At 35.1% G+C, this 12,551-nt stretch overlaps 1 protein-coding gene across 1 annotated transcript; it reads right to left on the bottom strand.

The window, feature by feature from the left end:
• Positions 1–1,541: 1,541 nt before the first annotated feature.
• Positions 1,542–11,441, bottom strand: LOC135696577 (uncharacterized). Its single transcript, XM_065216013.2, has 10 exons — positions 11,256–11,441; positions 9,321–9,638; positions 8,225–8,578; positions 7,239–7,378; positions 6,485–6,632; positions 5,599–5,684; positions 5,083–5,332; positions 4,074–4,161; positions 3,803–3,869; positions 1,542–3,011 (listed from the first exon to the last, which is right to left on the bottom strand). The coding sequence occupies exons 1-10, from the start codon at positions 11,308–11,310 to the stop codon at positions 2,799–2,801; spliced, it is 1,719 nt and encodes a 572-aa protein (XP_065072085.2). The 5' UTR covers positions 11,311–11,441; the 3' UTR covers positions 1,542–2,798.
• Positions 11,442–12,551: the final 1,110 nt, after the last annotated feature.

Here is a 12,551-nt window from a genome sequence, read left to right as displayed (position 1 = left end):
ACCAATCCATTGAACCTCTCGATTCTTCACGTCACGCTATCCTTTCGCCTGATGGTTCGCATCTACGCCCATGTGGCACAATAACGGTTCCTTTGAAGTTTCCAAATGCCAAAGTCTATCGATTTCAAATGCTTGTAATTCCGCAGTTACAAGAACAGATCATCTTCGGAAAAAATCATCTCACCAAAACTGCCGCAGAAATTTCCGCCGCAGCATCTGAAATCCACTTTCATGATCCGAACATGAACTTTACTGCCAAATGTTGCCACTTCGAAACTTCAACTCTTCAATCGCTAACTGCATATTTTGAAGGAACTTAATATCGGACTTGTCGTTCAAAAAAAAAGAAAATCCCTTCCAGTTCTTTTCTTTTTTTACGTAGAAGGGATGGACTGTAGTAGGATCATATGCCATTAATTAACATACATAATTATTACGCTAACCTCGCTTTCGTTTGTATATAACACTTAGTCTTTTGTTTAGTAATTCAGTCAGTGATTAACCTCAACACGAGTCGCTCGCTTTTTGTCTTCACTCTCAATTCGTTGACTACTCGAAGTGACAAGGGTTTTAGAGAAAGTCTAACCCCTGTTACAGAGGGTGTAGAAGGGGGGGGGGGGGGCTATTGCTAGTCATTAGATTTTTGCCTTCGGTTAGTCAAGATTTCTTTTCGATACAAAATCGTCGTTATAACGTTTCATATACCAAAACCAAGATAGTTCTTGAATGAATTGAAATATAAAATAATCTGTAACAGGGGGGGCTTGAAAATTGTTATCTTCTATCATGCGTCGAGTAGATTTAACTATCAAGGGGTATTTGATGGTCAAAGGAAAAGGCACCCTCATTCAACAGAGAAAACATCTAGAATGTGCACATATGTAATCAAAATTAGGCAGTTTTGGAAACCTCTTCCCCTGAATCATCAGTTATTGAGCTTTAGCTATAGGTGATAGCAATGACCGTAAAGTTTGTGTTTTTCCCCCTATCTCCATCTTTGATTACGTAATATGTGAACATTCCCATACCAAATGGCCAACATCATTAAGGTCTTGGGAGAAACAGTTAAATGCCTGGTCCAATAAAGTATATCTTGCGTTAGAATTTTTTTCAGAAATATATCAAGTTATGATATTTACAAAACACCCTAAAATACTATATTTCTCGATCGAAACTGCAGTATTCCCATTAAAATAATTCCAATTAATCATAAGTCGTGTAAAAGTATATGGTTGGCCATTAGTCTTGAGTTTTGCACAAAATTAGTCATTAGTCAGTTGGCAAAACAATCTGTTAGCCAGCTAGTCAAAACCCCTTCTACGTTCTCTCCGTCGCTTTGCTTCCATAAGTGGGTGTCAAATATTTTTCGTAGAGAGGGGTTTAAGAAAAAGATCTTTCCTTCTAATTCCGAAGAAGCAGCAAAATTTTCGAAAGGTTCCAAAAAATCTGGTTCTTTGGGACAGAATCTGCCCCTCTGCCCAAAGGCAGGCTAATCCAGGCCTAACTGATGCATTAAGAGCTAGAAGACAAAAGCAACTAAGTCTTATTGAATAACAATTATTGTGCGAAATCCAAATATACATCGATTAATATACAGATATAAAACAGCAGACCTTAAATATACTCTATTTCAAACAAATACTAAGAATTCATCAGATGGTTACCTCTGGTAACGCGTGTAACTGCATGAAAATCCATTGTTTATTTTTTTAAATAATCAACAGGCCTTTAGATACGATTAGTAAAGACTTTTCAAGTCCTACTGAGCTGCGCGAGCAAAAAGAGCTCACAGGGAAACCTGGGAGATTGAGAGGCTTGTTATTATCAATTCTCAGCACCATCTCGAGAGAGTATCTGAAATGGCCTCTAGGAGCTATTGAGGGAATTTTCCAGGTAGTCCCAAATAGTTTCCAAACATTAATTAAACGTCACTTTCTATAACTAACACGTTTAACTAATAAGTACAAACTATTTTCTAAAATCATCAAAAAGGATAAAATATAACAATTACTATCCTAAAAAGCAAACATTTCTATATACTAATATATATTAATTAATTTATACAAATAGATTTGATGTTTTAAACACATTTCACGTTAAAGCACATTCCAGCGTTCATTTGGATGACACTTAAGTTACCAGATCATCATTCCAGGAAGAAAAGGAGAGAGGAAGGGCATATTTTAACTTAACTTTCATCTATTCATTCACAGGTATTTGTCTTTTGTTTTAATGCACTAGTGTCGTTAATTTGACTTGATCAGATACACACTTCATTCCACAGTGAACCCAAGTTTAAGTACAATGGAGAATGAAGACCAAAGTCATGGCATAAATACAAAATACAAAACCCAAAGAATAAGCAATTGTGGATGGAAGTAAAAACACATTTTGTAGTTATTTGACAAGATTGGAAAATTAGTCTTACATGAAAACAGTGCCAAATGTTTCAAGTGGGTCTTACACGAAAACAGTGCTAAATGTTTCAAAGTCATTCGTAATTATTTTATACTCCCTACTGAGTTAAAAGTTCCTTGATAGCTAAAGAAAATATGGCTTTATTTATTCTATACACAACAACGAAGTGAACACAATTTTGCTGATAATTTACACAAAAGCGAACGAATTACAGAAATCTATGGACCAGTTGATCTTGACAGCACAATTTGCTAACGACCGGTGACAGTATATAAATAAAAATACAAATACTGCCAATATTACTAGCTCATGCCGGTATATAAATTGTATTTCTAATTGTTTGGCTGCAACTAAGTGTTTAACAGTTTAAAGTGCGTGCTTCATACTTGCTCGAGCTCAAAAGATTGATTATGTCCTGCGTCCTCTGGGCTCCTAAACTGAAGTTGCAGCTGACCAATGCTGGGGTTGGCATCATCATCAAGGCTAGATTCCTCCTGAGCAACAGCATCTTCTTCTATTGGAAAAGCGCTGTAGGGTTGATTCTCAGTATCTTTAGGTACTTGGTATTCTGGAGCAGGGGGGCGGGGTCTAACCTACAAATAGATTGCAACATTTAAAGAGATCTATAAGTAGGCAAATAATCAAATTGAAATTGAACTTTGTTAACATAAATATCGCACAGTTATGTCTGCGAATACAGCTAACTTATCTCTTGATGTTACTTACCAATGCAAAGTCACTCTGCGATGACCATCACCATACAATAAGGTATGGAAAGGGCAACAAAATTCTAAAGGGTTGACATCACAAAAAATATCCTTTCAGAATTTTTTACTTTTGATCTCAGAACCTTTGAAAACAATACGAAACTCCTCTACACATAGACAATCAGCTAAATATGTCCATAATGGGGTGAAAAGTTGGGAGTTTGTTAACGGATCACAGTTATTTTCACTTGGTTCATAAAGTTTCAAAGTTGCGGTCCCAGTTGCGATTCACAAACCCAGCAAATATAAACTTTATCTGTCAGCGACACAGCAAATCTAAACTTGAAATGTCGGCGTGACACAAGACAGCATTTTTGTAAAAAAAAGGGGAGAAAAATTGAGACCTAAACTGACAAAATCTGACAAAGATCAAGCACCGGCTAGCAAGAAGGTCAGCAAAGTAACTTGATTACAGATCAAGCAGGCTGCAACAGAGTAACTTCGCGTGAAATAATTGCAAATTAGAGTACATTAATGCCACTTTGTTCACGGAAAAGTTAAATATTATAAGGATGTTTTCGAGCATAACTCGTCATCAGGTCATTTAACTACAATGATTATTAATTCTCTTCTGATCATAAATGTCATCAGCCTCAAGGAAGCGATTGTTGACTTACTATTGTAGTAGACCCAGAGCTGGAAGTGTTATTTCCTTCTTCTTTAAGGTGCCCATATTTCTTTGATCTGGAAGAAAACAATGAATATGAGGAAAACACGGACAAATTCATTTATGACTAAACCAACAAACAATTTGGAACTTCACAAAAAAGTTCACAATTTGTGAAATCTTTTTTACTTGGAAACAAACTCCGAAACAACAAAAAGAAATAAAAGAATCACTATTCTGAATTTCAGTATTTCCAGAAAAGAAAGTGGTAAGATATTTACTTCTTCCATTTGCAGAAAAAAACGCCCGCGGCCAGCATCATAATGACCAAAACACCAAGGACGACAAACAAAATGATTTTTAAAACATCTATAGAAAGATAAAAGCATGGAATTAGTTATCAAATTTCTTGCATAAACAAAGCCTTTTTCAAAGGGCAATTAGCTGCGGGGGCAAACCTTTGTTTATGAAGAGGAGGATAATACCCTAATGTTTAAAACAATTGAAAATCACTGTAGCTGGAGGGCAAATGCCCCCTAGTCAGTATGTTAAGAAAGGCCTTGTCCTTAAATACACAGAGACCCAAGTGGCTGGTGCACTTAAAGGGCTGGCGCATTTCGCTGGCCAAGTGGCTGGCCAGCGAAATGCGCCAGGACATAGTGCCATTTATCTGTCAATAATAATTAGCCAATCAACAAGCGTCTGAGTGGAATCACCCTCGTTGATTGGTCAATTCTTGACTGAAAGTGTTTAAGCCCTTTTAGTATTTTTCGATTGCCTTTAAATTTGATTATTTATAAAAAAACGAGAAACTGCATTTTATAACATTCAATTGTTTAAAAAAAAGATAGCAGGAAATTTGAATATTTTTCAAAACAAACTGTGGATTAAAGACCAGTGAGATCAATTCTTTGCACTAATGGCTTAAAAATACGGTATGCAAAATGATAACCAACCAGCAATATTCTGGACTAGTTCCCCCAAATTTTAGAAATAAACTCTCTAAGAAATTGTTGAGGGAGAAGGGGGATACGTTCTTACAATCACCTGAAACACATCTATACTAACTAGAAAGTTCCTTAAGAAATTCTAAAAGAACACTGGTAATTTTCTCTAACAATTTGCTTTTCTGCTTAAAATATCAAAAACAAATAACACAACTGAAAAGTATTATTTCCTTTTTGTTTTCAATATAGAATTATAAATGCCAAACATTTTGATAATATCAAAGGCATTCAAACTGATGATTTCAAAAAATATTTCTTATTAAAAAACAAGGGTATGCATCACCTGATGAACTTGGGTCATTATTGACCTGGACAGCTTTTTTGAGTATCCACTTTGACTGCCTACATCCTTTGATTGTACACAAACTAACTCGTATGTAGTAATCTCTGTCTTTAATTAAACCATGAAGTGTATAGTTTGTCTCTGTTAATTTTATGTTTGGTATTTTTTGCGGCTTATGTCCCAAAGATTGTTTTTCGTGATATTCGATTGCAATATAAGGCCTTCCATTCCAGTACTTAGGGTCTGGAATCTAGAAAAAGAAGGAAAAAATCTATTTTGTGTATCTATACATTTAACCATGAAAGAATAATAATTCTTAATATTTATTGCTGTCTCCAAATATTAACTTAATCATTAAGACGATGTCAAAGATGCAATTATTTTTGACTGCTATTCTCATAATAACTTGACATTTGACACAATATCCAAAAAGTAGTTTTTACAAAATATAATGTCCAGTTTGGTCCTGGTTATGGCGATACGAGTATTTAAAAAAACATGCATAACTTCACTTACCTTCCAGGAAATAAGGACGTCGTGCTCTGTGCTTGCTTTGGATGACCACAGCACATCCAAAGAAACAATCGGAGCTTGTGAAGGAACTAGAAAGAGCAAATAGATGCAAAATAAATTGAAAACATCAGTGATGGAAATATCTTTTTGCAAAAATAGTGATAGAGTTTGTAAGAGCGCGTATCCTAGCACAGCAAACCAAACAAAGTGACCTCCATAAGCAGGTCAAACAGCGAAATAAATGCAGCCCAATAAATAAAGAGGCATGGAAATTGCACAGTCCAAACAAGTTGCGTGTCATGTGCACAGTACTTGACTTCACATAAAGAAAACGTCCGCTCTGTCATTAATTGTAAGAGTTGTTGGTAAAGCAGAAACGCCTTTTATTCGCAAATTCACAGCACTCTGCTATTTTTCAAAACATTTAACTTAAGCATGTATTTAGATAGCAAGTATTTTCCATTGCGTAAGGAAATTCTGCTCAGAAATGCAACAGCTAGATGTGCGCTCAAACTCTTTAAAATCTAAAAAACTTCATTTACCAGCTAAGACATACAAGATTTAGATAAATGTTCTTTGTAACATTCTCCTCGGCCTAAATGGACATAGACAGTGCAGAGGCTAAAAGGTGCAACTAATCATAAACGGAGAATTCGAAAAGCTTTTACTTGATGAGTTCGTGGCCTAAAAGTTGCCATCATCCTGCGTTCATATGCAACTCAATTGCAACTAGAAAAATAGTATTGTACCGCATTGCAGGGTGATCTGTCGGCGTAATATTAATTATCATGGGACTCTCCATTTACATATGAGCATACATCAAAATAAAATCCAATCCATACAAAAACTTAGATATGAAAATTTAGATTGTTAAGAACTGAAAACGTACTGTATTCATCGGTTGTTCCATTGATACAATTATGACTCGTTTTGTTGTTTTCTTTGCTTGAAGCGTTAATGCAGATTTTATATGTTGCAAAGGGTCGTAAACCTTTGATCACATATGACATAGACATTTTGCTTCCACTGATGCTACCCTAAAACCGAATGAGACATATCAATAAAAATTAGAATAACTAACTTTGCCATTTAAAGGAGTTAAGCAGTTTATTAAAATATCTAGGACATAGTTCTCTGCATGTCCCAAATTACCAACAAGAAGTTTTGTTTTGATGGGATAACAAATAATTGCCTATTCAGAAACAAATCAGGTTAGTTTGGTTAAAAATCTTGAAAAAACATGCATTAAGAAAATGGAGAAAATGTTTATAGAGCAGTCTTTTTAAACAGGTTCAATCAAAGGTTTCATAAAGCGAATAATCCCAAATCCTATTGAAAGCTATTCAATCAGTTCTTTTGATAACAGTCTGCCATATTTTTATTTTGCCTCGTGTGTGGAAGGCTCTATAAAGGCAAACAAATGGAGGGGACAAGAGAGGCCATGATCCCCATTTTTCTTCTAACAGCAAATTTAGTCGTTTTCCATTCAAAAAGCGCATTAGCATGAAAGAGCTTAAGCTCCTCCCAAGTTTCATAAAATAAACTTGAAACTTAAAATTATCAAATGTGTGTGTGCATGCAGAAAATATGCCGTGCTACAGAAAGAAGATTTATAAAAGGCATAGAGAGGACAATTTTCTCACCGCTTGCTTCCGAATTAAACTGGTTTCATAACTAATATAGTATTGGTAAACCAATGGTTTGCAAGGAGACAGCCATTTCAATGTCAAAGTAGAGTTTGAGGCATGAACCACTTCCAAAAAATATGGCTTAAGGGCAGGAACTAGAACAACACAAAAACAAATTGTTTGATAGGATCGAATGCAAATTAATATATAATATTTTCATGGAGAAACCCTCCACGAGAAGGCAAGGGAAAGCTGGCCTCTTTGATTGTTGGTTACTAATTCTCTTCAGCAAATAAGTTCTGTTCACTCTTACAAAGAGGCGTTATATTTCCATGAAAGCCTTTGGCACAAAAACATTTGAAGAAAGCAAGGAAAAGCAAAAACATAGAATGACAAATATTACACTTCACAGAGTATAATTGTTTCAGGGATATGGCACCCCTTCAAAAAATAATGTTCCAAAAACAGGGGGCTTTATTTAACAAAAATTTTAACAAATTTTTAAACTTGTCAGCAAATAAATGATGGCTCAACAACTTTGTTGGCAAATGGGACCTGTAATCCCCCTTGAGCAGAATAGTTAGCAGCTCTGTATAAAACCCAAAAAATGACTAAGGGTAAGCAGGAATCTTTATCAAAGTGCAGACCAAAAATGCAGCCAAAAAACTTTTTTTGGCTCTTAGGAGTTCAAGGAAGACAAGTGGCCATTTCAAAATGCAAACCAGCATAAATTTCTTAATAAAGTTTTGATAAGTAGAAGAGGAAAGTTCTAAGTAGCTCCTCTGAGCTTCAGGCTTAATGTTCCCATCAGGCAACAGCAACCTAAACAACTGCATCCCATTTGTGTACAGGTCTGGTTATATGGCATTTACCACTTAATGACAGACCCATAATAAGTAATTTTTGTGAATTGTTAATTAACATCATCACTAGAAAAAATTATAACATAGTCAGCACTTGTCTGTGGATCATCAAAACTTGAAAAAGAACAACTTTCTTACCAATTGACTTCACAGATGGTACTGAAATATTTAGAGCATCAGAAACACCAAATTTATTAAAACTTGCTAGTTTGATGTCAACTTTGCAATTCTTTGTTGCTTCGTCATCACAAACAAGAAGTGATTCAGCATAACATTGAAGCTCATTTTCTTGGCCATCACTGTCAACCACATTGCATTTGAATTCCCCCTTTCTCAAGTCTGAGCAATTGCGTGTTTGAAAAGATGATACATATGAAGCCATCTGTGGATTGCAGCCTTTTGGTTTTGGTAGCTTTCCATAAAACATGAAAACAAATGAATTTGATTTCCAATAGCTGGTAGCAATCACACTTCTTGGTATCTCTGGCTTTTCTAGAAAAAATGAGATAGTTCATTGGGTATCTTAGTTAGCAGGTAAATTACAGCACATTTATCACTAATTTTTAAAGAGCTGAAAACCAACTTAGTGACCAAATTGTATAATAGATTAAACTAAAAAATTTGCAACCTAACAAAATATTTTCAATTTGCTTCTTATTAAATAAAAAAATAAAATGAATGACATATTGTTTAAGAATACTGGATACAAGCTTTCTGTGTTTTATGGTTAGCATTTGAGGCTAAAACCCCAAACTCCAATTTTCTTTTGCTTTACTTAATAGAAAATTCTGGTAGGGCATGACTTTTGAATTGTTTGGGTAATGCTTCTTCAATAAAAGCTAATTGCCAAAATAGAAGAACCTGCTAGTAACTGAACATTGTATCCAAGGCAAGCCAAAGTTGAGCAGAAAGAGAAAATTCTGAGATAACAGAAATCTTCTAGGAACCATAGCAGTAAAGCTATAACCAGAATCCTCAAAATACAATCCTTGAATTAAGAGACTTAAAAAAAGTTTCTTTTTTTTATTGTTCTGTTACCTAACACCTTCCTTTTAGTGAGAGCTATTAAGATCAAAACTAGTTTATGAATAAATAATGGGCAGTACAGAAAAAAACTTAAGGTAAACTTCACTTTCAGGAGAATATCTGATGAATTTGAATAATAGTATTTAGAATTTACAAACTACTTGAAATTACCTGCATTAAAGCAAAGAAATTTCATGAAAAAAATTACCTGCTACTATGATGCTAAAGTTTTGCTCTGTTGTTGAATTACCAAAAGTAAGTCTTAGCCTGTATGTTCCTGATGTCTGCAAGGTAATGTTTGAGAACTTTATTTCAAAGCAGCTTTTCCCACCACATTCAGATCCAGCTATTTTGATTGAAGATCCTTTCAAATCATCTCCACATGAATTGTAAACTTTCTGAATGTCAGTGTTCCTTGTAACGTTGAAATCATCTGGGACATTTGTTGCATTACAAACCAATACACCAATTTTATTATGCTGGTAAAATATGGAATCCTTTGGGCAATTCAGAACAGTGTTGTTATCTGAGGAAAGGGAAAATAAATATAAATTATAATAAGAAATTATCAAATAAAGAAAACATTAAGAAAAGCAGCTGGGAAGTACCCAATCATATTTTTGGCTGAAGAGGCTTCCTTTCTGACAGGCACATAACCAATACACAATGAAATATGAGGCCTAGACAGACAGAGATGGTTAGGTTGACAGTTACAGAATCTATTAAAACTGATTCTTAAAAGCCTGTAAAAAATGCTCTGTAAACATCGAAAGATTTCTGTGAATATACTTATCAAAGCCCTCTGACTGCAGGAGGAAGCACTTATTGAAAAGACTTTTGTAATTGAAAGGAACATGGGCTTGAATTTTTGAACCACTGGATGCTGGTCTAGGTTTCATGGCAGTTTTCAAAGTGCACAAGTTATTATCGGGAGTGGACAAGGTATTACCCAGAAGTGAAAGAGTGCATTTGTGATAAATGTGCAAATTTGAGTGTGCATCAAATTTCTCATTGTTTCTTGAGTGTGTGCATATTCTTTTCTGGCACTAATAATTTAGGCAGAAATAATTTAAAAAGGCCTAAAACATTATCTCAAAGCTCTCCACCAAGAGGGGGACAAGGGAGCAAATTGCTTAAGAGCCTCGGTGTCTAGGGAACCTCATAAAGAAAGGAATTCAATTTTAAGAATGGAATTCCTTTAGAGTTAAATGATAGCAATCCATTTATAGAATGGTAATAATAGTAAAATGTGACAATGAAATAGTTGAAACAAAGTAATATTGAAACAATTGCAAGAAAATGACTGGGGCCAACAATATTCTAAAGCATATTTTAGGCTAATCTAAATAACCAGGTCACAAAAATTTTCTGCTTGATTCGCTCGCAAGGGTACCTTTCTTTTTCAGATTTGCCCCAGGCTCACTGAAACATTTTGGCAGCCCTGATCTCAAGTGGATCACTCAATTTAGAATGACACATTTTTTTCCAATCTCAGTTGTGGACAAATTTAAAATGTAATTTTGCCATAATTGAAAAAAGCTTTTTAATTTGATCCACATCAAACCACGCCCATACCACGCCCATATTTTTTGCGTGCAAGAGTGCACCCATAATATTACAAAATTTCATCTATTTCATATATTTTAGCTTCACAATTATTTGCCTTAGGCTTTCTTTGGTGATCTGTTTAAAGCTTAAGGTTAAGCTATTTGCTAGGAAGTTGTTGGTTGTTTTTATGCTTGAATGCTCTTTAAAGTATCTTATTATTTCAGTTATTGTTGAATTCTCAGTCAGACCTTTATGGATTAAAAAGAAGTCCATGAAGCATGATGCATTGCTCCCTACAGTGATTCGTGTTTGCAGGCAAAGCACAGAAATAACTATCCTTCGGATACATTAAAGGATAACTATCTTGTGTAGAAGTTTTACAATGCTTTTTTTATCCACGGGTGAATTAATTTTTTTACCAAATCAATGCTCAAAATTCATTGGAATTCAGATAACTTACTGAACCAAAGTTTACTAAAAACTCATGTTTGCTTACATGAGAGAGACGTCCGCCTTAATCTACGATGGAATGGAAGGACAGAAAGCGGCCTAAATGTAATAAGGAATTTTGAGGCTACAAAAACGCGCAAATTACCTGCTGCAATCCTTTGTATAGCTAAGCTCATGCATAAGACCAATATAAGCTTCATCTTGCTGTATTTTTCGAAAAAAATGTATCTTGAAGCTGACAACGATCTCCACGTTTTCTACGAGCCATCAGTTCAGTGAAGGTATTTAAACATTGTAGATGCCGATCCCATATTGCTTTGCGCCGGTGATTTTCTTCGCGAAAGTAATTTACCTCATTGGCTAAACCCTCCCAAAGTTCGCACACTACTTCCTCTTTTCTAAGAAGGAAGGGTGTCCCCCTTTTAAGGGAATACAAAGTAACTAGGGTAAATTCTCTATGATAGAACACTTGAAGCAAGAAATACAAAAATAGAAACTGTTCCAAATGAAGGGTTTTTACTGTTTTAATTCCCGTTTCTGTTTTCTTATGTATTTCACAGAGGAGGAAGTACAGAAGTGAAATTGAAATTCCCCGTGTCTTCAGGACCATAACAACTTAATGAAATAACAATCACACCTGATGTTAGTTAAAATTTTTACTGATGACTGCATTAAGCGTGAAGCTTGGAGTAGCAACTTAGAACCTTTCTGTTCAACACATCAAAACAAAGAGGAAGGTTAAGTAGCTACAAAGAAAAATGCGTGAAGATTCCTTGAATCTTTGAGGAGTAAGCAAAGAAGCTTCTATCATTTTGAGACAGAGCCATATCAAGAATTGTCAATCTCTTGGTTATAAGAAACTAGACATATCCTGTTTTATTTTGCTTTTCTTATCTGAAAATAAGAAGCTTATTCACAAAAAACCAATGAAATTAGTTTCCTTTAAGCGCTAAAAGTAAAAAATCCAGGACGAAGGTTTGGAGGCAGAAATGCAAAGACATTTAAGATTTCTATCGACAAATTCCAGACTTCAATTTTTGAATTAGTTTCAATCGAATTGTTCTTCGTCGCATAGGCGTAAACTTAGGGGGGCTCTGGGGCTTCAGCCCCTCCTGAGGAAAACCGAGGGGGGGCTGAGCCCCCCTGGAAAATAAGGAAGTGCTTCACCAAATTTCAGATTAGTTTGTTATACTATTGGTTCCACGTATAAACATTTTGGGTGCCTAAAGAAACTGATTATGATTTAAAAATGCCCTTTTATCATCTCATGTATGTTTCTTCTTCCTCGATAATGAAAAATGCACGAAAAAATCACCTTTAAGCCCTTAGCGAATCCATTTTCTATCCTGTGACTCCAGCAGCTGCCATTAGGAATTGTCATTAATTTTTTGAGCCCCCCCTGAAAAAATGCAAGTCTACGCCTATGCTTCGTCGTCTCGAG

This window comes from Rhopilema esculentum, chromosome 18, assembly GCF_057945365.1.
Source record: "Rhopilema esculentum isolate cy_ngs chromosome 18, ASM5794536v1, whole genome shotgun sequence".
NCBI lineage: Eukaryota > Metazoa > Cnidaria > Scyphozoa > Rhizostomeae > Rhizostomatidae > Rhopilema > Rhopilema esculentum.
The sequence above is the reverse complement of the archived record's forward strand: the minus strand, read 5'-3'. Positions and strand labels throughout refer to the sequence as shown.